The sequence below is a fragment of the Passer montanus genome, unplaced genomic scaffold (genome assembly GCF_014805655.1).
Source record: "Passer montanus isolate IOZ18808 unplaced genomic scaffold, ASM1480565v1 scaffold8, whole genome shotgun sequence".
In the NCBI taxonomy this organism is placed as follows: Eukaryota; Metazoa; Chordata; class Aves; order Passeriformes; family Passeridae; genus Passer; species Passer montanus.
In genome coordinates this window covers 10,064,859-10,088,661 of record NW_024373256.1, presented here as the reverse complement: position 1 = coordinate 10,088,661, position 23,803 = coordinate 10,064,859, and the positions used below count along the sequence as shown (strand labels likewise).

The following is a 23,803-nucleotide window of genomic DNA, read 5'->3' as shown; positions in this document are numbered from 1 at the left end:
TGATCTCTTCTGTGTGGCTTGTTAATGAATTACATAGACAGATTTGCTACTGCAAAGGAAGCACTGGATTAATGTAAATCTAAATCTCTCGGTCATACTGATTTACAAGGTCTTTTTTTCTACTTTAGTCCTCACTGTCCCTTGTTGCAGATGTTTCAAAACTGCTCAGCCCTTAAATGAAAGCCTGTCAGTTCCACCCACCACACACACAAGTCCTTTCTACAGAAGCACTGATGAGGATAAACAAGTGGTTGGCAAGGTGCACTTAGAATCTGGGTTGAGAGAGCTAAATTGAGTCATTTCTACAAACTTCAGACTTCAGTGATTCACAAACTAATGGTCCTAATCTCAGAAACATCATAGCACATGCAGGTGAGGACATGAACTTGAGAGAAACTCTCATGCAGAAATGTGGAATAGCAAATCCCTAAGTGAAACAAGGGCTGGGATTGTCAGCAACAGGAGTTTGAGACAACTGGGATACCACCAAATCTATTTGGTCTGCACCCAGCTCTAACTGTAGCTGAAATGTGGGTGAGCCGACCTCTTGCAGCTCATTTCACCTCGATTTACTCTTCTAGAATTTAGGCATAACTTGAAACAACGGCCTTTTTCCCCTCTCTGTTGTCAGTCAGAGCTGACTGCTGTGAGACAATCCCCTGCAGGCAGTGGCTGCACACATCCCACTTCACACATCCCAGTTCATACAGCTGTTCCAGCATGTGGTACAGTCAGTCTCTGGAGGTGCCGCTCTCATTTCCTTTATTGAATTTGGAATGCAATTATTATTTTAAACAAGGCACAAAACTTTAAGATGGTTAAATCAAGAGGAAATATTTTGTTACCATCTATTGTAATCATACAAAAATGTGTCCCAAACTGAGCTTTGTAACAAATTTTAAACTTAAGGTTTTCTTCATCTGATAGACCATAGTTTGAATGAAACAAGCTAGCTCAGTGCTAGACACACGACTTTCTTCCTGTCTCTGCCTAGCAATGACACTGGGAGCTGCAGAATGGCTCCAGTTGGAAAGGACCCATCAGGATCATCAAGTCCAGCTCCCTGGTCTTTGCAGGTTGACCTAAAATGAAGACCTATGGCTGAGAGCATGGTCAGTGAGATACATACCTTGCAGATACCCCATGTAGTACTGAAAACACTCCTTTCCTTTTGAGGCAGCTACTTTTACTTTCTCTTTCTGGTCAATAATCCCCTCCACCAGGATTTGGCTCTGGACAGATGAGGAAGCAGCAGTTCCTGTCAGGCCTAGCCAAATATCTTCAAAGGCTCTTAACTGCAGCCATAAAGGAAAAACATTTATTCAAAGCCACCACACAGAATTAATGATCATTCAGAGATGGTGCTCAAATATCAGTGCTTCCCACAAAAGGATAAGTGGTGAGGGAAATGTTTCCCAATGCTTGTGCACTATGCAGGAGTTACACTAAGAGAGGCACAAGCATCAGAGTGATTGGCCCAGGAGCTGAAAGATTGGATAGTACGAGACTTGTGGACAAAATTTTAACAGAAGCAATGAAAGAAATAATGTCCCAGACAGTTCTCTGTGAAGCTGCTGATTTGTGCAATTTATTCCAAAACACAGAATGAAGCCGGCTCATGCAGAGCCACTGATACTCATTTCATCTCCCTCTTCTCTAAAGAGAGAGGAATGGAAAAATAATTTAGTATTTCTTACTGATTAAATCATCATCATAACTTTGTTAAGGAATTATCTGTTGTCTCAGTTAGTACCTGACCCACATTCCTACTAATGAAGAGTTTGGATGGTGCCAACCCTGTTAGTTTTTTGCCTCACTCTGTTGTCTCCATCTGCCTCTCCACCATTTTAATTTCACAGGAAATTAATAGCAAATGCAAAACAGGGGAGAGGGGAGATAAAAACTAAGAGATTTGTCTCAGAATGAGCATCATATGAGCCGGTTTATGCCTTTTTTTTTTCCCCCCCCAGTTCTTGTTTCCCTCTTTCTTCTGACGAGGTAAAAACCCAATACCTCACACAACAGAGCAGTCATGCTGAAGGGGAGTTAGAATAGCACACAGCCTCTTAAAATTGATACACTCCACTAGAAAAATGCTTTATTTGTGACAGCTCTGCAGAGAGCTGATGTTGGTGCCTTCCTTTGTCTGTCAGTCACACCACATGGACGCTGTCTAACTGCTCCTTTTGAGACAGCACTACAGGAACCAGGAGTGTTTCATGTTGCCTGCTGTTTTACAGTCACTGCCTGCACCTTTGGGATCCCTTTGGAAAATAGAGGCAGCAGGCCTTTGAAAACCAAACACCAGTGCCAGTAAAATAAAATAGAAGCTCACTTCAATTTCCAGAGAATAGTTCTTCACATCTGCAGTGCTCCGATTCTTTATGGATATTCCAATCAATCCCTCATCTCTCCCATGATCAGCAAGGTGGAATCTGCCCTCTGACTGCAAAATGATGTCATCTTTGTTGAGCTGGTGCTTTCCAGATAAAACAATGACCTAAGTGTGCACAAAAAAGGTGTTAAAGCTTCCAAATTATTTCAAACAAATGGGCTCTGCTTTGAGTAGCAAGAAGTTGTACAGTGGCAGCATTCTCCTGAAATTACACCCCTAACAGAACTTGTAGTTTCAGAAACCAGCACATCTCCTGCTCCTCACAGCACTGTCTCCATTACATCTTCAGTTTCTGTGCTCTAACAAAGCACATTCCGTGATTACACCCTAAGAGCAGAGGAACAGCTGCAAAGAACTATATTTTGTTAAAATGTCCAATGTTTTTTACTCCTACACTTCTCAGCTACTCTAGCCAGACATTTTCATAAAGTTGGGGATACATGGGAGGTGAGGTGAATACTGTCCTCGTTTCGAATGGGATAGAGTTAATTTCTTCTCAATAGCTGGTACAGTTTGGGATTTGGAATGGGAATGGGTTTGGTTGCACACTGATGTTTTGGTTTTGCTCAGTTGATGAGCAATTGTTTGTGCATCACTTCATTTAGCTTTTTTCCTTTTCACTAGTAGTAACTATTGTTGTATTTTACTTTGTTTTCAATTATTAAACTGTTCTTATCTCAACACACAAGTTTTACTTCTGATTGTCCTTCCCATTCCACAGGGAGAGGGTAGGGAGAGGCGGGGGTTGAATGAGTTGGCTGTGGTGCTTAATTTCTACCTGGGCTTAAACCATGATACCTTTGAAGAGAATGATCCAAAAATACAGAGGTACCTGCTTTTGGAGTGACATGCATATACATCCTTTGCATTATAAACAGGTTCTAGCACACCTTGGTCTGGGAAAAAGGTTTCCTATTGCTAACAGAGTGTGATCTGCTCTGACACTAAATAAGGGAAACCAAGATGTGTTTCAGCCACTGGGAACTGGAGAGAGACATTTATTGCAGGTTCCAAGTTCTGTGTGAGTGTCTACAAGCAATTCTGAGGACCAGCATGCACCTAAGGAAGATCCTGGGTGGGCCTTCAGTTTATGTGTGTAATAGAAAAATAAGGTTACAGTTCAAAAATCCATCACTACCAGCAGAGAAATCATGAAAACAAGCAAACTTTTACCCACAGGGGAAGGAAAGCACTTTTACTCCTCCCTAGTCTCCTTTTTGATCACTTATGAGCCTGTTTTGATATTCTCCAGAAACATAAAATTAAGATACCTCTGAAAGAGGAACAGAAAAGAAAGAACATGGAGGAAGTGAGAATGTTTACAACCATCAAATGACACTGTCCATTTATTTAAGCTACAGAAGTATGGTAAGTCTTCTGAAGAATTGCAGCTGAGGATAACTAAGCCTTCAAATAAGTAATTACATATAAACTGAACTAGGTTCAGTGTGTTTATGTCAGACTTACATTGGGAAGGTCACAGAACTCAAACCTTGTATAGTAATCCAGGCAAGAGTAGTAATTTGTTTCTATTTTACCCAGAATCTTCTGTTTGGCACATGGGGTCAGGAAAATATTTTCCAGAACAGCTTCTAACTGAAACTTATCAGGATACAAGAGTTGATTTCTCTGCAAGTGAACCAAGAAAACAAAGTTAAAAGATGACAGCAAGATCTTAGACACTCCTTGAAGTCCACTCATCCCACCCCTGGGCTGACTTTTGTTATTCCAGTAGCTTTTTAATGTAACACTTCCAAAACATAACATTTCCATTTGGCAATGTTTTGGCTTATCAGCCTTGTTACCAGTCCCCATCTTACAAGTTTTGCAAATTTAGGACACAGGTGAGGCCTCTATTTTGTAAGAACCCTTTCTTTCTTAACTATGCTCCATTTAGCTTTCTTCCTGTGTAGAGAAAAATGTAGAAGGTAAAGTGAAATAATGATATTTCACAAAAAATAGTGCTCTATAGAGGCTTTCTTAAAATCCACTCAACATTACATCTAAAACCAAAATAATTCCTCATCTATTGAGAACAGCTTCCATAAAAATGGTGAGTCAACAGATACAACTGCCTTCTCTTACCTCATACGTGAAGTTGTGTTTGAATTTTTTGTCATCCCAGTTCAGATCTAGGTACTCATTAAACAGTGTTGGTCTTTGCTCTAGAGACCCACATGCATGCAGCTGTTCCATGCTTAATATTCTCTGAAGCTGGAGAAGTGGAAAAAATTGACACATATAAGTGATTTTTCCAAAAGTGTTCAGTATATCCTTGGGCAGTTTCCTGGGCAAAACCACACCCTGTGAGAAGCCCTGGGTGCTCCATACCCATGGGACCTAAAGGGTTGACAGCTCTGTCCTCAGGGAAAGCTGCAGCCCAGGCACAGCCGTGTCTGGCAACAGGAAATGGAATTTTTCACAGCATTTATTTTTTTTTCTCTGAGGTACAAAAAGATTGACTTCAAGGCTTTCATATGGTAAAAAGTACAGGAAAAAAAATCATTCTGTGAGGATCAAACACAGAAATTCAGCTACACTCATCCCTTCCAAGGGATGTACGACTCATACCTGGCCTGCAGAGAGTGTCACACAGCCACCCCAGGCACTGATGTCTGTCTTGGATTTATCCTCCAGCCCCAGCCAGAGGTGAGCAGGCTGCCCAGCATTCCCTGAGACCTGCAGCTGAAAGCAGAGAAGGATTTGTCCAGCAGCAAGACTAAAACCAGCAGAATGATCCCCATCCAGTGGAGGAAAACAGAGCCACTGTGAAAGCTGCCACAGAGCCATGTTCAAACTGTGTGGAACACAGGGGTCTGGAAGCTCCAGGCCTGAGACACCCCCATCCAGTGGAGGAAAACAGAGCCACTGTGAAAGCTGCCACAGAACCATGTTCAAACTGTGGAACTCAGGGGTCTGGAAGCTCCTGGAAGGCCTGAGACAAACCCAGGGAAGCTGCACTTCTACAACCAAGGCCATGGAAGGCTTTTGTCACCTTCTCTGGAAGCTGCCTGGGGTCTGTCATGCAAAGCAACCAATGGCACTACTGCAATAATGACCCTACAAGAGAATTTATTCCTCTGAATGTGATTCTGGAACCATACTGAGTGTTGTGCAAACCCCCCTGAGCACCAAAGGGCTTCAGACAAGCAAACACTGCACAGGTGGCACAGCTTATTGCTGAAAGCCTTCAGCCTCAGCAGCTGCAGTGTCCTGACCCACACAGTGCACTGTCAGACAGAAATTGTACTGTAGTATTTCATCTGGAAGGATGATTTGTGGAGTTCCTCCTCCTCTTTTTCCCTTGCTTTGCAAGTGCATTTCAAAATTATCGTTTAAAGCCTTTCTAGTCTTGCACATTTACACATTTGTATTGCAATTTCCTATATAGTCTAAAAATTTACATCTTCACAGGGGTATCAAAGGGTTTCTGGTTTGGTTTTATTGTGGGGTTTTTGTTTTTTTTTTGTGGTTTTTGTTTGTTTTGTTTTTCTTGTATGTGCAAACTAGGAGTTTGTTCATTGCTTTATGGACAAAATTTGCCTCATATTCATTGCTTGACAGATTCCCGGGCACTTCTGTGTTCCTCCTATCCAAAATGGGTCAATACTAAAAGTGTAAGACTGTTGGCTAGGAAACAGTGCTGGTGGTTTGGACACAAGGAGATAACAGCACTTAGTGCTCTTTACATTTTTCAGGATGATTTCTGGTTCTGCAATTATCAGGCACACTCACAGTAAATGCAGAGTCACAGCTGTGTGTTTTGCAGCCCAGCCTCATGATCTCACCTGCTGGTTGTACTTCCTGCCCCTTCTTTCTGCCAGGGAATGCACCTCCAGTTGCTTCAGAGTGTAATTAAATGGGTGGGCAACAGTGGCTCTGTAGCTTGTCCGGTGTCTTCCAATCTTCAGAGAAGATGACACTGATATCTGATCATATCAACAGATGGAAAAGGAACTTGTGAAATAAAACACCTCTCACATACTGACCTCATGCACCCAGTAAGATTTCCCTGTACCTTGTCCTCAGATGAATTAGGTGTACAATAAAGTCCTTTCTGAAGAAGTGAGGCAAATTAATGGTAAAATTAGGACAATTTTTGCTGCTTGAATTCCCTGCATAGCCAGTTCAAAGCAGAACTACTCTCTGTATTTTACTAAAATAATGAGCAATGCTTAAGTTTGTTGAAGCTTAATTTTGATCTCATCTTTAGGCACTGCAGGCTGCACTGCCACAGAATCATTGGACACAGCTTACAAAGTTAAAGCACAAGAAAAAGCATTTGCTTCATCAGGAACTAAATTCTGCTCTGTTATTGAGAGCAAAATGTTTTTCTGGTAACTTAGTGGTGGGATTTTAATAATTGTGGTAATTTAAGAAGTAGTAAAAAAATATATTCTATACAACTGCTAAAGTAAATTTTAGAATTTTAACACTTTTTAAATAAATAAAAGAATTATGTGCTCTTTGCAGGCACATTTATGTTTATGTGTGGTGGCATACTTTATACGTTGTCTTCTATCTTTCCATTATTCAGAAAATAATGTAATACTCAGCCAAGGTGCTGCATTTCAGATGCACATGTAAAGACAGCACAGTTAGCAGCAAGTCAGGAAAGTGGCCCCACTGTAATATATGATTTGGAATAATTCGTGCTTGTGTAAAATACACATGAAGTAAGTTATGCTTGTAAGAAAAATTATTAAAGTTTTAAACCCACAAGCCGGAGCCTGGGAGACATTAGTTTCGCAATTCGTGAAGCACAGAGGCAGCAGAGAGGAAGAGCTAATTAACAAATGAATCACGTGGCTCCTGCCGAGATGGGCCCTTTCCCGGGACAGTCCAGGAAACACCCAAGTGATGAACACTCGATAAATATCTACATCGAGATAGCCAGAGTCGTCAGGAGCGTGCATCCCAACACCAGGTTCCCATAACTCTACTGATCGCTTCCCAGAAACGTTTTGTCCAGCCCAGCACAGGGCGACTACATGAATATGTGCAGCCATGAAAAGAATAGGGGAAACTCTGCCCCAGGTGAAAAAAACTGTATAAAAACTACCCGGACAGGCACAACCTTTGTGAACAGAGGGGATCCGGAGCGGTGGAGTTCGGATCAGTTCACCCAGCGCCGATCCTGGGCTCGACGCTGTCCCTTTGATTGTGGCCATCGGAGACCGAATCTCAGTCACAAAATAAAACCTATTTTATTAATTATTATTTGGCTTTATCGTTTATTACCTATAACACCACTTAACCACATCTGGAAATCAACCTACCCTATGTTCTCCAAGTTCTGTCTTTTCCACTTTTTACATTTTTAAAAAATAGTGATGACTTTATGAAAACAGAAACTCGTTTCAACTGTTCCACATTTGTCAGTCTTGCTAATAAGGAGGAGAGTGAAAGAATGAAATACAAAAGAGCTTTGACTGAATCAGTAAAGCTGAAAATGCTGAGCAAGGTATGTGTCCCTTCTGGTGGGTAAATCCAGTATTAGACCCATGCAACGAGTTCTTCATCCTTCTCAATCTCAACTAATGCTCACACTCACTCACTTGTCTTTCATTTTACTTCTTTGTCCATAAGCTGCTTTAAGCATGACATTTGTGCTATTCTTCCCACCTACTCTCAGAGGCCTTTACCCAGTGCTTTGAAGCTTATGCATTTTGTTACCTTTGGTTAAGCAGCAAGGTGTGGGGTTACTGCAAACAAAAAAATACTATGGCCTGAAAATACTTTCTACAAGAATATCAGCTACTCAGCTTTCACGGTTAGAACTTTTTATACATCCAAGAAGGGGGGTAGTTTGCCTTATACTTGAATTACCTGGCTTGTTTAGTGCCTTTTTTAATTAAAAAACCAAAACCCTCTTACTCTCCTGATACTCTCCTGACATTTAGTTGCTCTGGGCCACTGTACCTTGTCCTTCTCATTCCAAATGACAGTAAGAACATCCTGGTGACTGCGTGCTGAATGTTTCACATATAAGTTGGCCCAGGCATGCCGTGGAAAAGGGATGGAGAGAGGATGGAGCAGTTCCACTACAAGAAAAACAAACAAGTTAAGATTTCCCACCAGGAATCATGACCCTTCCCAGGACATTTTTCCCACAGGCAGCAGGACACCCCCTGGTTCCCAGGGAAATGTGGTCTCTGCTCACACACACCCCACACAGCAGCCACAAGGAATTCAGTGTGCTGATGTCTGCTCAACATGAGGAAATGTGAGAACAGGAACCCTCTCTCTATTTACCAGCAGAACAGTAGTTACCTGCAATAACCAAAAGATTGACAGCTAAACCCAGAGCAACTTCAACAACAGCAACCGGGGAAATAATCTGTGTGAAACTGAGATGGCCTTACACTGGAAGAGGAACAGCTTACAACACTCAAACAGGTAAGTGCAGTTATCTTCTCTATTTTCAGATCATATAGTCTCAACACAAGGGTTTAACACCTCAAGGTAGTAGCCAGTGTGACCAGTGCTCCTTTCAGCACCCACTACATAAGTTTTATGTTCCATAGTCACAAAGCAGAAAGAATTCTGAGGTGGATGTTTCTAACAGCCAGACCTACAATGAATTTAAAGCAAATAAGACCTTAAAAGCCCTAAATTGAAACCAGGATTGAAACCCTTTGGACATGCATTTTGAAATAAGACTTATGTAGTTGTTTTTATAGTCTGCTTTGAACACTTGTGAAAGACTTGAGAAACCTACCCTGAATGCCATGGCCTCCAGGCAGCTTTGGGAAGGGTCCAGTGTAAGTGCCTGTTAGCCTTATCTCTTTGCCATCCCACAGGGCAATGTGCCTCAGCAGATGAGTTCTGTTGCCTTTTTGGTAAATTGTCATAAACACAAATTGCCTTGGAAGAATTTTTACCTAAAAATAAAAGAGGGCAAACATTAAACCCCAAGTTCTCAGAGAAGGTAAAACCTGAGTGTAATTTTGGTACCCCAAAGTCCTGTGGGGTCTGTAGGAATGTGTTTTTAAAGGTCTAGTGCAATGATACTCTAAGCCCACGGCTCTCATACGAGCAACTATTCATTTCTACTTGTCTTCATTTCTACAGAAAGTTGTCTTTGCAAATAATGGAACATACATAAACAACCGAGTATTCCCTTTACAGCAGTCTTTGATTATTTTACAATTTGATTTTCTTTTATCTCACAGAATAAACCTTACAACATCAAGAGTCCCACTATTACAGAATAAATCCAGTAGATAGCACAAACAACAATAGGTATCTGGGATGTCTTTTCTTATTTAGAAAAAGAAATGTGTGGTACCTGCATTATAAAAACTGGTTCAGTTTGTAGCACATTATTTTTCTTATTTCCTGTAAATCCTATATGAGTGCTCCATCTATGGGAGCAAACAAATATAAACTCAAACTAGTCCACAGTCTAATGTTTGCTCATGCTACTGGAGAAATCAAGGGCAGCAACCTCAGACAGCAGGAGCTGCATTTGGCCTTCACTGCTTGGCAGCCACCCCCTGTCACAGCCTGCCTTTGCTGTCAGTGGATGGTACCAACCTGGGCCATGGTCTGTGCCACTTCAATGGCATTAGTGTAGCTGCTTCCCGTCAAAGTTAGCTTTGCTGAAACGTTGAAATCCCTTTTTTCCATCCTGAGGTAGAGCTTGGCTTTTGCTTCACTCATATCATAATTTACCTTTTCAAGTTCCCATTAAATTAAAAAAAAAAAGAAAAGAAAAGACTGAGATTGTTAACATTTTAAAAACAGGAACATCCTCAACAATAACAAAAATGTTAGAGATACTAGAACTAGAAATAAAGCAGCTTGACTCCTAATATATTAGACAAGTCTACTTTGCAGTGATGGATACAATGGATTTTTGCAGATAGTTACCTTAGAAGACAGTTGTGCTGCACAGGGGAAGTACTGTAGAAAGAAGGGATGAGTCTGGAGTGCTTTTATATTCAACTCTTCACTAAAGGGAAGAAATGTTCTCTTGTTCAACAATATTTTACAAAGTCCACTCTTGCTGGCAGCACAAGTTCATCTGAGTTAGCTCTAAGTATGCCACAGCTTTTAGAGTTAAAATGGCAGCACCTGCCACTGAACACTTACCCAGCTCCCATTTTTGATACATTCACACAAAATGACCTCAATAAAAAATCTGTGTATGCATCCCAGGGACAGAATGTAGGCCATTGGACCAGAAATCATTTTGCCATAGCAAATGCATCCACTTTTTAAAAATGAGAAAGGTATTTTGGACTCTGACTTTGCAAGCACTGTCATGGTTTATAAACTTAGAATTTACACTGACTAGAGATTTTAACAGAACTCACAAGACTTTTCAGTGCAAAGGTCTTTTGCTAGAAACTTAAGAAATATCTGACATACCCCAAGGCTAAAAATATCACACCTCTAAACACCCTTAAAAGCCTAAAGTTTTGTGCAGATACAGCCATACCAACTTAGAAAACCAAGTCACCATAATTTTACAAGTTTCAATTGTGCCAAAACAATTTAATAAGATTTAAATATCTATGTTAAGTTATATCTTTATGTACTTGTCTGGTCCAGGCAGAGACAGGTCCCAACCTGTGAAGGGAAGAATCTGTCTGCAGCCCTTCAGAAACTCCCTGAGGTTTACAGTGTTTGGTGTGACTACTCACTTTATCCAAGTTCTGTTATCCATTTCACCAGTCATTTGGTGATTAATACAGTAACTATATTCCATGGAAATCACAGTGGCCTAATGACATTTTTATAGAGCTCAGAATGACCCTTTTACCCTTGCTGGTCTTTTTTCCTGCTGATGGAAAAGGAGAAGTTTTTGTTTTGGTCATAGGTCAGCCTCAGAGCACCTTCAGTTTCATTTTCAGTCATGACTTCTTGAATTGTCATCTGTGGAGGGGGAAAATAAACAAATCACATGCCATAACTTCTACCCATCATTTCACCTCAACTGAGCACTATCTCTTGACTCACTTAAAACCATCATCTTGACTGAAGTTTATCTTCCAGACAGGACTTCTGGATGCTTCCTAGATGTAAACCAAGAGCCTCATGAGAGGTTTTCCTTTTTTGTGTGTGTCTCCATAGCTACTCATTTGCATTATTGACAAATACTAGTGTTACTTTCAATGTACCCTTATCTGGTTTAAGTCTAAAGCTACTGGTTCTTGTTTGTGTCTCCCACAATCTCATGTTTCATATACCAGAAAGAAATTGTGCTTGCTTTTTATTTTTTTTAAAGAAACAGAGGAGGCTCCACCAATTTTTTGCTCCAGGGCATTTCTTCCACAGCTGCTGCATCATCTACAGCCTTATCCTGAAAATGCTAAAGAATCTCTTTGGGAAAGCTGAGGGCCATTTCCCACACTTCAACAGCAACACTGGTATTTGCCAAAGTCTGTGGGAACAGTAATCTGTGAAGGCTCCTGGTTACACTCATACCTTACAAATGAATAAGGCACCTCAAGAATTACCACCTCTGCTTTTCTTTTTTTTTTTTTTATTCAAACATTTAGAGGATAAAAGACATTTCACTAAATATTAATGGGGAAGAAGCAGTGAAAATATCTTACACCTTTCAATAAAAGGTTGGCAGTAAATATTCCCTTGAAACACTGATACTTAATATGCAGGTTTAATATTGATCTAATGTTTAGAAAGTTGACCTTTACTCTTGCATCCTAGCTACATGTCCTGTTATTTGAAGAGAAGGTGGTGGATCACTTGGAAGTGTTTTTCTGGGTACTACCCTTCAAAAGGGAAGGGGACATTCCAACTAATGCTTCTTTCTCCCAAGGAATAAACAGACACAGCCTTTGCTGATCCAAGTAGTTTGGAATATAAATCTACTTCTGTTTATTCAACACTGAAGCATTTTAGGTATTTGTGCTACAAGTGGTTTAACCAAGGCAAGGAGTTCTCTAGGTATGAAGGACTGCTGTTTTCCACCAAAAGTTCCTTTTACATTTTTACTTTCCCTATTAGCTGCAAAGTGATAGTAAATACATGCCTTCCTGAAATAATTAACCCTGAAAATGGGGATTTCAGGTACCTGACCAAGTTCCTTAGAAACAGACCACTAGCTCTGTACTTAAGTTAAATGAGGATTCAGATAAACTGGGCCAAGTCAGCTCTCAGCTGCACTTCCATATATACCTGGAATAATTTCACAGAGGCCACTGGAATTGCTCTAGATTAATGCAAATGCAACTCAAGTGACAGCTTTCATCAAAGCACAGCAAAAGTTTTGTGGTGCATTACCTTAAGAAAGAAGGGAAGTCCCAGGTGATGGAGAAGTGATATTGAATGCTTCACCTCTGCCATGAACACGAATATACCAAAGAGTTCAAAGTCTGTATCAACATCCACAGTCACAGTTATATCTTTCCCATCATATTGGATTTCACAGACAGTCTTGGCTTTGTTTTCTATATAGAAAGGACAAAATAGTGCCAATTTGAGCAGCTAATTTTTGAGTAATTTCAGTACTGCCTGCATAAAATCAACCCAGCCAGCTTTTAGCTTAAGACATTCATCAAGACAAAGTCATCATTCAGGATTACAAGAACTTCAGCCTGTGGTTGGAGGAGGACAGAGTTTTTCAGGATGTCCTTGAACTTTGTCCTTACAAAGTCTTGTGGTAACAGAACTTGTGTACCCACATCCAGTGTTAAGTGCAAGTTAGTTCCTGTCAGAAATGGGTCTGTGCAGCTAGAGCTGACTAATCCATACAGCCAACTGCATCCCTGGCCTGCAGCAGCCTCTTCCAGGGAAGAGATCTGAGCTGTTCTGACCTCCAGTGACTCTGGTTCCAGCTGCAGCAGCTCAACAATCCCCAAAGAACATGACCTGAAGACCTTTCCCCACTGTCTTATCAGCTTTTCATTTTTGAAATGGAAAATACAAGACCGCTAGAAGATCAAATTGAGATAAGAGATGTGAAACCCTGTAAATTCTTTAAGATAAGACAAAACCCACAGAAATGGTGGGCTTGTGGTGGAAATCACATGATGACTGTGGCTGTCCTGAGAACGACCTCTCCTCCTGTTGCTTTTTTTCTGAACAGATGAAAGGAGATGATGCCATTCACATTAGTATTGATTCAGCGCCTGCTAACCTCACTAACTCCTGCCCTTTGGTGCTCTCACAACTGTTGAGTTTTCTTCAACATGAATACATTCCCCTGGGGGCACTTAAGGTACCTGATCACAGTGTAAGAGAGACATGCAGATAGGATTTATGCCAGAGCAAACTTTGAGGGTAGACTGGCCTCATCAGCTAATCACAGATACCGTTTCAGAAAGACAAGTTTACTTACAAACAAGATAAAGCCTCTTTTTAGGTACTACCAGCAAATCTTAGTCAGTTTGTAGCTGTTTAAGGAACAGCTGAAACATCCTCATAGAACTATTAGAGATTAAAAATCCTACCAGGAATGGCAGGTACCCACCTGATTTCTGTAAACTGAAAATCAAGTTGATTGCCTTAGGGTAGCCAGATGCCTGGAGTACCTCACTGCTGTGCACACTCTGGCAGAAGAGATCCACTTGGTGGCCAACATAATAGGAGTTTATTATGTATGTGATTGATGTTTCTCCAGCTGCAAGGTGCACATATCTCTCTTGAGTAGTGTTTCTCCCTTGAAAAACCACATCTATCTAAAAATGACATGTAAATATAAGTTCTCAAAACAATACTTAAATACTATTTTGTTTTATACAGGAGAAAATGGAAGTGACAGAAAGTTCTGTCTAGTCTACACTTTTGTCAAAATCGATCCATTAACAAAATGTCTCTTGGCCTTTCATTAACCATCTTTGATTTTCAAGTATGAAGCTCATTCAACTGAATGAATCAAGCCATGCCAGCCTCACTGATCTATGGCAAATTATCATTAGGTTCTTTTTTATCCCACAAACACAACTTCCTTCTTCTAAAGCATACCTAATATATACCTACTGACAATATTTACCAGACAGTAGGTACTCCAGTACTTCTCTGAAAATAGCACACAAAGAAATACTTCTTTCAGTATAAAATTCCCATTAAAGAGCATAGGAGCAATACTCCAGTCCCTGGTGCAATGTGTTCCAGCTGTCCTGTAGAGTTACAATATCAACAGTGCCCACTCTGCTACCACGGATCAGAATGGAAGAATCTCATTCAGAAAGCAGTCAAGAGGATACTTTAAGTAGTTCAGGTTTTAGGCATCCACAGTTTCTAAATATCAGAAAATCTCAGCTTTCATCCTGTACCTTACAAAATAGGAGTTTTCATTTAAGCCATGAGCTTGAATTACATTCCTTATACAGGACAATTATTATAATTAAAAACAAACAAACAAAACCTCAAAACTACCTGTAAAGATGATGGGACTCTGGCTTGTAGCAGCCATGGCAAAGAGTGATGGAAATTCCCTGTTATGTTGGTAATTGTTTCAAATTCTTGAATTTGTCCTTCAAGAACTGTTAGATGAGCACCATAAAGCACTTTCAAACTAAAGCTCCTGATGACTTTGAGGTTCAAGATAGCCTGTGTGCAACAAAAGTAAATTGTGAAAAGACAGAATTGTACAAGTTAAAGCTCCTGCTGGTCAGGGTTCTTTCTTTGGTTGAGACAGTATAATCTCAAAGATGTGTCAAAGATGCATCTTGTGTCATTTTATAACACAATACAACATAGTTATAAATGTCCCTTTTATTTTAGAATTCAACCATTTAACATGTATTCTCAAGTATGGCCATGCTTTAATGCTATTCAGTTACGTGGTTAATAAGTCTTGTGTTTCTCAGATTAAAAATATATGCCAGGTAATCAGAGTTCAGAAGGAAAATACCATTTGGAAAGGACCCAGTGAATTCCCAGCAGTGCTCCCCTCTGCGTCCAGGGGACACTGCAGCTCTGTCAGACACACAAATGCAGTGCCCTCCTCTCACTCCACATTGGGAACAACCTCCAGCCCCAGGCCTGTGGAAAGTCCTGGTCTAAACTATTCTCCCACGAGAACAAACTGAGCTTCTGGACTCCCCTCAAGAACAAAAGGAGCACCTGGACTCCCCTTCACCAAAACAGCAAACGTGTGAAGTCCCATCTACACCCGCTGCTCTTTGCCATCTCACTTCCCCAGCTGCTGTCCCCCTCGTGCCTTGGTTGATAACCTACCTGCAGCTCAATCCTGTCTTTTATTTGCAAAGTCTTCAATGTGTCTATGTTATGAGTAAGTTTGTAATTAAGAGACACAACATCCAACTTCTGGACAAAGTTCAGTTCTTCCGTAATCTGCTCAGTTCAAGTAAATATGACAAAAGTTAACTGTGGCACATCTCTGACATGGAGACTTCTCTGAATAACTGTAATCATTGGACTAATTACACATTAGAATAAAATTATGAAAACTTTGAAAACTTTATGGTGAAGAATTGTCTAATTTTTTTAGAAGTCACAGCTTTGTACTGTAAAAGGGAATATGGTGTTCCAAGTGAAGATTCTTGATAAGGAAGGTTTGATATAATTTACAAGCAAGAGTCAAGGATCATTGCTGATGTCAAATTTGTTGCAAGGAGCAATTGCACAGAAGGACTGGCTGAAAGATAGTGCCTTCATTTAATTAAGGCCTTTAGAACTAACCCAGCCCCAGCAAAGTATTGCATTTGGATTGTCTGCAGAAACAATATTTACCAAATCAATTAGCTCACTTCAGCTTCTATTTCACATATTACTGACATGGAGAATACACTTACTTGTTTGTTGTTCACACAGAAATTAATAAATCCTTTATAGAAGTCACTGTTTTTTTCTGATATCACATCAAGTAACATCTTCATGGGAATGCCAATGTCAGCAGCTCCTTGGATGTTATGGGTTAGCACTGCATCCAGCTCTTGCCTTTCCTGTTGATATTTCACAGCACAGAGAACAAAGCACATGTAGAACCCAAAGATGACTGCAATACAGAGCTCAAACTAGAAATCTGTCTGTCCTACATTTAACATGAATTAAACTCCCACTAGCTGTGTTGTTTCTCTATGGCACAGAAACATGCAGAAATTATCAGTTATGGCAGGAAAGTGAAACACCCTGAGGAAACAGGTATTTGTGTTGTTCTCTGCTCTCTTGCTCTGATGACAAGAGAATCCAAACTTGTAATTGTCAACAGAAAAGCAAGAGATTCACAGCCTTCCCTGTGTAGCTGTCTCACTGAATAAACAAATAGCAGTGTCTCAATTAATCACTGCCTATTATTTTGCAGGGTAAATCACAGTATGTAAAAAATATCCCACAGTAGAATACAAACAACAAAAATTTACACAAAGAACATAACAAGGAAATTTTTCAGGAAGTGCCAGAACCTATATCCTATTATCCTAGCATCGGTTACTGCACACTGAAGGTGCCAGATTTTCAAATATTTTATTATTTAATTTTTATTCTGGCATTTATTACTTAAGCTTGACTATTTGTTCCAAATAACATAGGTTAGAGTACATTACCCAGTACTTTGTTCACACACTCCAACAGCCTGCAGGGTACTCACATCAGTGACTTTTAGTATAAAGAGTCCTCGGAATTTACTTTCATCAACAGTGATCAGTGTCTGTGAATCTAGGTTCATTTTATCCATCAAAAGATAGCCTGAGCCATCAATTTTCATTGGTGCTCCAAGATCCTGTACAAGAAAGAAAAAACTTTTAAAAATCACCACCCTTGCACTTAACCACAAATATATTATAGCTCTAATAGTAACTTTAATCACCTAGCTGTAAAATCAAGCATATCAGGCAGCATAGGTCAAAAGATGTTTCAGAAATCTTGAGAGCTTTTTAATACATTTTATAAATGCCGTATTTTTTATTTTGAATATGCTTGATTATTTTTGATAAATGAGTTAGCATAAATAGAACACTGGACAATGTGGCTGCTCTTCCTGCCTTATGACAAGTTAATTAATATTCTATGTTTGGCATTGTCCCAGTGGCCCAAAGCATCCATAAATTCAGTGAAATCAGACAGTATACCTAAGTTTATTATGGCAGTTCTGTTTTTGGAAAAGGGCAAGTGAGTCTCATCTTTGTATATTCAGACTTACCCTGACTTTCATATTGAATCCACAGATCATAATGTGATAACGTGTCTCTCAAACTTTCCATACACTGAATTTTCCGACCTGATGATTATCTATTTACTTCATATATTTTAAAACTACTTCAGAGTTTGTTTCTCAAACTGCTGAGAAACTGTAACTGCTAATAAAGCCAAAGAAAAATTTGAATAATCATTATTTCTGAACAGAAAAACCCTGCAGATTTCTCAACCATGTTTTAGAAAACACATCAGAGCTAGTACAAGTAAGTCCATGATCTGCAGGTTCTGCTTAACAGAAACTCTGGTGTATACCATAAGAAAATACAGTGAATGAATGGCTCCAGAAGTAAGATGCAACACTTAAAGAGAATGTTTTTTCTTATTTCTCTGCTACCTCTTTGAAATACTTAGATTCTTGTCTTTTGACTTTAGCAGGTACAAAGGTTCTAGCTTAGATGTATAAATTCAACATTAAAGGAGAAAATTCTTTTCCATACCTGAATTGTTTGGCATTTGTTTTCTATAAGCATTTTCCACTGCAGGTTCTTTTCAGGGTCAAAGTCCCCATTCATTTGAAGCTCACAGGCACCCAGCTTCATTCCAACTCCAAGAAGATATTTTAAGTGTTTCCGTGCAGTGATGGACAGCTCATTTTCCCTTGGGATTTCCCTCAGCTGGGGGAGGTCATGCCTGAATTGAATTTCCAGAGCCATCTTTGGCTTGCACTCTGCTCTCACTTCAAGACGGGCAGTTTTGCCTTCTGTTTCCAGGACAGAGAGCAGCTCTGCCTGGCACTTGTCTTTCTGAAAGGATCCTGTGAGCCGTGACTGAGTTGGGAAACTGAGATCCTATCAGGATTTAAACAAAAAATCCTTTGGAATATACAAACACTTTAAGACGAGTGTGTATTATATGATACAATATCAGAGACAAAACCTACAATCTCCAAGCTGCCATTTTTCTCCCCCTCAACAAGAAAGATGGTGATTTTTCCTGAATAGGGCATGATGGAAGAATTAAGAACTATCCTGCAGAATTCACAACTTCTGCATCTTCACAAAGTTTTACATTGAAACAAATATTTTGTATTTTTTCTATTCAGATTGGCAAAGTTTACTAAACATTCTATGCCTCATCCAGACCACACCATTTTCAGTTTTCAAACAAATTAATATACAAAAAAGTCATAGGCCTAACAGACATTCTTGCACCTGGCTGCAGAAGGTTTATTTTTTTTAAATAATTAAACTTCCAGCTTATCTTGTATAACATCCCAAATGAAAGGTTTCTTTCCATTCTGTCAAAGGATTTCTAAAAGCACTAAAAATTCTACTTTTTAATACTTTAAGGGGTTTTCATTCCCTTTTCACTGTAACTTTGCTGTCATTTTTATATTGCCACTTTGTGCTTGAGGAAGTTACTCAGTTTGAGGATTTGAAAGCAAAATATAAATGCCTATGAACTTCTAGAAAAAAACCCCTGATTTTGCAAGTCATTCTTTCCAGTGTAGTCAGTGAGGCTAACTGGAAAAATCAAGGAAGTTCTCTGTTGATACAATCCTCGCAGACCAGGGAATGTACTTCTGACAGAGTCCAGGCTAATACTGCTGTTCAGCCTTAGAGGGCAGCGTCGGCCTGCGAAGGCAGCAGTGGCTGAACCGGTGTCAGCCTCCAGAGAGCAGCTGGGAACAGATGTGTGAGACCCTGCCTGTGCCTAATGCGGTGGGACAGGCGTGCCTTTAGAGCGCCTTCCCAACACTCCAGCAGTGTCATGTTAGCTAAAACCCACAAGGCCTTCATAGGATCCCCAAACTCTCTTTAAAAGCTTCCCAGAGCTACCTGCAGAAGCTGACATTCTGTTTCTGTTTCCAGTGTCCAGTCAGCTTTATTCTGAATACAGAGATCTCCTCTAGCCCTCAGTCTGCATCTGCCAGCCTGCAGCAGGAAAATGCCCTCTGTGGTGGAGTCTGTGGCTGCAGAGAGCAGGACTGAGTTTTCAAAAGGCAGCCCAAGCTGGCTGAGCCAGGGAAATGAATGCCTGAGCACCCCTTGGAGTGTATATTCATGCTGGCAGGAGGTGTCTATCTGCACATCCAGTGCTCTGCCATCACACTGCAGGTTCATTAACAAGGCCACGTTGCAGATGTTCTGTTGAAATGAGCCCCCCAAGACTGCAGCATGAGGCAATCCCATCCTCTGCAACAGAAAAGATTGCACGGTTTAAAACACACAAAGCAAAGCAACTGTCTTTTCATTTGTTCCAAATTCATAAGAAAGCATTCCTTCTTTCTGAAACAATCTGTGTTTGGAAAGGACCATACAAGACAGCTTGTTTCATAGAGAAATCAGAAATTTTTCTGTGAAAAACCTGAAAAAAAGCTAAATGGGGGAGGGGGAAAAGAAGAATAAATCCTCAAATAATCTTTTCATACCTAATGTAGAAGAAATAAATCTTAACCTCCACAATTCCAAACCGAAAGGACATGCTTTTCAGTAGATTTTAGGACAAAAGTTTATTTTAATTAATAAACTATTATTAAGCAACATTTTCATGGCAACAGCAGTAACACCTACCATTGTATTACTCCAAATTACCACTTCCCTCTGCAAATGCTCTGACTCATTGCTCTGTCTGAACTTTAATGACCAAATCTGACCTATCCATAAATGTATGAGGAGACAGTTTTCTGTGACTCAGTGAGCTGAAATACACAGACTGGAAGGACAAGCAGAAAACAATCTGGTCTTACCTCTAAACTGACGCACTTGTTTCTAAAAGCAAGTACCCAACGTGTCTCATTGCTTGCCAGGCCCACTTCCCCATCAGCTTCCAAAGTGCAAGGCCCAAGGACAACACCAAGGATGCCCTTGTACTTGTCACTTCTCATGGCTGACACTTTCAGCTGGTTCTCTCTGGCAATTCCCAGAGAATGAAGTGAAGGCAAAGAATGCTGGAAGTCAATTTCTAAATGAGGATGGGTGTTACTGGTGGCATAGAGTTGTAGGCAGGCAAATATGTCATGAAAAGAAACATGTCCAAAGAGGATGACAGTAAAGTTGCTGGTAAATATTGACCCATTCAGTGAAATTCTTGCTGGAGTCTGAAAAATTACAGAAAACTGTGGTCAAGTTTGCTTTCCTGTCAGGTCACATACTGTTTTTAAAAGCTCATATTACTAGAAGAGAACACGTTGTTCCTTACACCATTTTGTATTCATCCTACATAATTATAAATACTGAAACAAATGGTGAGATAGACTCAAATATTTATTTTGGAGTTCCATAATATAAATAATAGGAAGAAAACCCAAACCAATTATTAACGAAAATATTTGAAAGTGCACACAAAACTTCCAAGAAGCTCAAATCCATTTCTACATGTCTGACACTTTCAGTACTTATTCCCTCCATAGTAGTTAAGACACTAGGCTGTTGAGAGCAAAGTTTATAAATGAAGCAAGTACCTCAAAATGATGAAATGCAACTGCACCATTGCAAAGGCCAGAAAGTTGTTTGTTAGCTGATTCTCCACTGCAAGCAACCTGTTGATGTTGTCAAAAAAGGACATTCAGAAAATGAAGAAAAGCAGGGAGGACTAAAATTCAAAGGAGCAAGTTACAAGGCTGCTTTAAGGATCAGATAGATGAAGGCACCAAAACATAGATTAAAGGTTAGAGTTCTGTTTCAAAAAGATAAACAGTTTAGTGCTTAGTGCACTAAATACATTACAATAAATGGCAGGATTTCTGCAAACCTCTAGTACATGTGGAACAATGTCCATCAGTCCTCCCACATCATGGTGAAGCGAAAGAGAAATTTTCATAGCAGTGTCAGTGGTTTTCTTCTCCATTTCAATCTTGAGCTGCTCTGTCTCCACTGTGGTTGTTATCCCTGCAGCAATCTTTCTGGAGAAATTCTATGCACAAAAGAAACCAAATCATGGAAAGAAACAAAGAACAACATCCCAGCAACAACTGGGAAAGGCAGAGTATGTTGCACTGTGCTTAAACATCACAGTCTGTGTCAGGGTGGCAGCACTGGTAAAATAAAAGTGCAAATTCATCAAGGCATCCTCATTTCAAATAGAGATTGTAGTGTTATGCCAGACCTTCTAAATGCAGCATATCAATAATTCCTTCTGGCTCCAAAACATATGAGAGCATTCAGTACCCTGAAGGATTTGAGCCCACAGGCACAAATAATTAAAGCACTGGAACTATTAAAAAGCAAGGCAAAGGAACTGTTTAGAATTCTTTCTCTGCACACCTTTGTGTCTCACCCTACCACAATGGTTGAAGCCACCCAAATATAAGCATGTGAGTGACTTCAGCCTTTCAGTGGGTGTCTGAGACAGCAAAATATTTGAACTCTTCTTTTATGGAACAATAATCTGCAATGCAAAAGAGCTGTAACATTCACAGATCTATAGCAGAAATGCAGAGAGAGAGAACAGCAGCCAAGCAACACCATACCAGGAATCATGGTCCATAATGCTTCTGTGGGTAGGAATTTCCAAAGGGAAAGCCATGCTAAACACTGTTCTGCTCTTTAGCAGCCATCCAAAGGATGACACCAGGACCAGTAAAATCCAGTACCAGATGCAAGCCTTAGGCCTGCTGGTCCACTTCCCATTTACAGGGGAAAGATGAAATTGGACAAGACATAGGTTCATATGCAGCAAAGCACTTCACTTAAACGAGAACTGAATGTAGCATCTCATTTAGTCTAGATTCAGCTCCAAGAGCTCAGATGACAGGTCCACAGTATGACAAGGAGCCAGACAACACCTTTCTTTCACTCAGGAATTTAGTACATCTCAAAAACAGAGCAGCTTCTGGAATAAATATATAGAGTGCACAGGAAAAGCCTAGAATTATCATATATACACAAATTGTCCTGCCAGAAATTGAACTTTCACAGGCAGAACTCTTCTTACCTCATAATAGCCAGCAGCTTCTAAAACAAAAGGGATCCCATGTTTCTTTATCTTTGAGATGTTGTGCTTTAAGCTCACAGATAGCTGGGATGTTGGAGGCTCTGTGGCCAGTCCGTGCCCCTCAAACACAGCAACCATCCTTTCACTGCCACTCTGCAGGGCTATGGCAATGGTGTGATTTCCTGTGCCATGCTCACACGTGGCAGTAAGAATGCCATCCAAGGGCAACCCTATTGACAGGGAAGGAAGTAAAATCAACACAGCACTTCTGGGTTGTCATTACAGGCAACAGTTACAGATCTAAAGAAGCCTTCTGTAATTTTTCATAAGAAAAGACACACCTTTATATAAAGTATGATCACTTTACTGATATTTATAGAAGGACATTACCTTCCAGGTGAAAATCATATTGAAAAGGGACTGCTAAATTAAAATATGGCATGCACTTTGGAAATCAAGAACTTTCCCTTCTTAATAAAGGATATTTACCAATTGGTATTGTGTCCAACTCCAGCAGCTTTCAAAAAATATTTATTCTGTCCAAAGAAACCCATGCAAAATTACTGATAACTCCCGTTCATGAAAATCCATGGCTTTGCTGAGGAAACAACACTTGGCATAAAAGTATACTCAGAGGAAGTGGTCAGTTTAGATGCTGTGCAAGAACAGAGATGTACAAGAGAGAAATAATTTCCTCTGAAGTATTTCAAAACTCTTTGAACTATTTCTGGGTCCATTTTATGGTATTTTCTCAACAATACTAAAAAGAATGCTGCTAAGACAAGAAGACATTTTGTTCCGGTGTGAGCAAACACAACTCATCTGTTTCTATTGGTCAGCAGTCATTTAGATAAATTCACCTTGTAAGACCACATCTTCAAGTCAGATTTTCTTCCTACCTGCATCTTTTAAAAAGTCGACATTATGTGTGAAAGTCCCACTGACTCTGCCATGCCCACGATCCACAATATTGAAAAAATCTACAGAAAGAGCCTTCTCATCCACCTGGAAGCTAGCTAGCCCTCTTTTCTTCTCTTTGCTCAGTTCCAGGTGTCCTTTCAGTCTTGCCTCCCCTGGGATTGCCTGACTGCCATTCTGAACCATGGCAACAGTGATATTGTGCACAGTGGTATTCCCAAACACATTCCTGTTCCTGACATGCAGTCCATACAGTCTTTTGTTGACCATCACATTGATGTTACCTGTAACAGGCAGAAATTGTTACTGTGGAGAGAGTTTCTTAGGACAGAAATAGACACAGTTTTAGAAGTAATGTGTAAATTAACAATTGCTTTAATACCAGGAGGAAGTACAAGAATTTCCATTTATTACACTAGATAATTTTGCCTAATTTAGAGAGCAAAGCAGTTCAGTGTTGAGGGTTTCTCTACTAGTGAC

General features: G+C 40.1%; 1 protein-coding gene across 1 annotated transcript in view; it reads right to left on the bottom strand.

Moving 5' to 3' along the window:
• LOC120513072 overlaps positions 1-23,803 on the bottom strand; it is a 73,584-nt gene that overhangs the window by 11,528 nt on the left and 38,253 nt on the right. Inside the window, exons 37-60 of the mRNA XM_039732052.1 lie at positions 23,305-23,607; positions 22,406-22,635; positions 21,224-21,385; positions 20,934-21,011; positions 20,220-20,570; positions 19,309-19,665; positions 17,968-18,318; positions 16,923-17,054; positions 16,129-16,278; positions 15,551-15,667; positions 14,747-14,920; positions 13,839-14,046; positions 12,650-12,816; positions 11,166-11,278; positions 10,271-10,352; positions 9,935-10,072; positions 9,117-9,279; positions 8,318-8,439; positions 6,184-6,324; positions 4,967-5,080; positions 4,481-4,609; positions 3,863-4,024; positions 2,336-2,500; positions 1,130-1,295 (exon numbers count right to left, since the gene is read on the bottom strand). Of these exons, the coding sequence (XP_039587986.1) occupies positions 1,130-1,295; positions 2,336-2,500; positions 3,863-4,024; positions 4,481-4,609; positions 4,967-5,080; positions 6,184-6,324; positions 8,318-8,439; positions 9,117-9,279; positions 9,935-10,072; positions 10,271-10,352; positions 11,166-11,278; positions 12,650-12,816; positions 13,839-14,046; positions 14,747-14,920; positions 15,551-15,667; positions 16,129-16,278; positions 16,923-17,054; positions 17,968-18,318; positions 19,309-19,665; positions 20,220-20,570; positions 20,934-21,011; positions 21,224-21,385; positions 22,406-22,635; positions 23,305-23,607 (4,275 nt within the window). The remainder of the gene's footprint in view (positions 1-1,129; positions 1,296-2,335; positions 2,501-3,862; positions 4,025-4,480; positions 4,610-4,966; positions 5,081-6,183; positions 6,325-8,317; positions 8,440-9,116; positions 9,280-9,934; positions 10,073-10,270; positions 10,353-11,165; positions 11,279-12,649; positions 12,817-13,838; positions 14,047-14,746; positions 14,921-15,550; positions 15,668-16,128; positions 16,279-16,922; positions 17,055-17,967; positions 18,319-19,308; positions 19,666-20,219; positions 20,571-20,933; positions 21,012-21,223; positions 21,386-22,405; positions 22,636-23,304; positions 23,608-23,803) is intronic.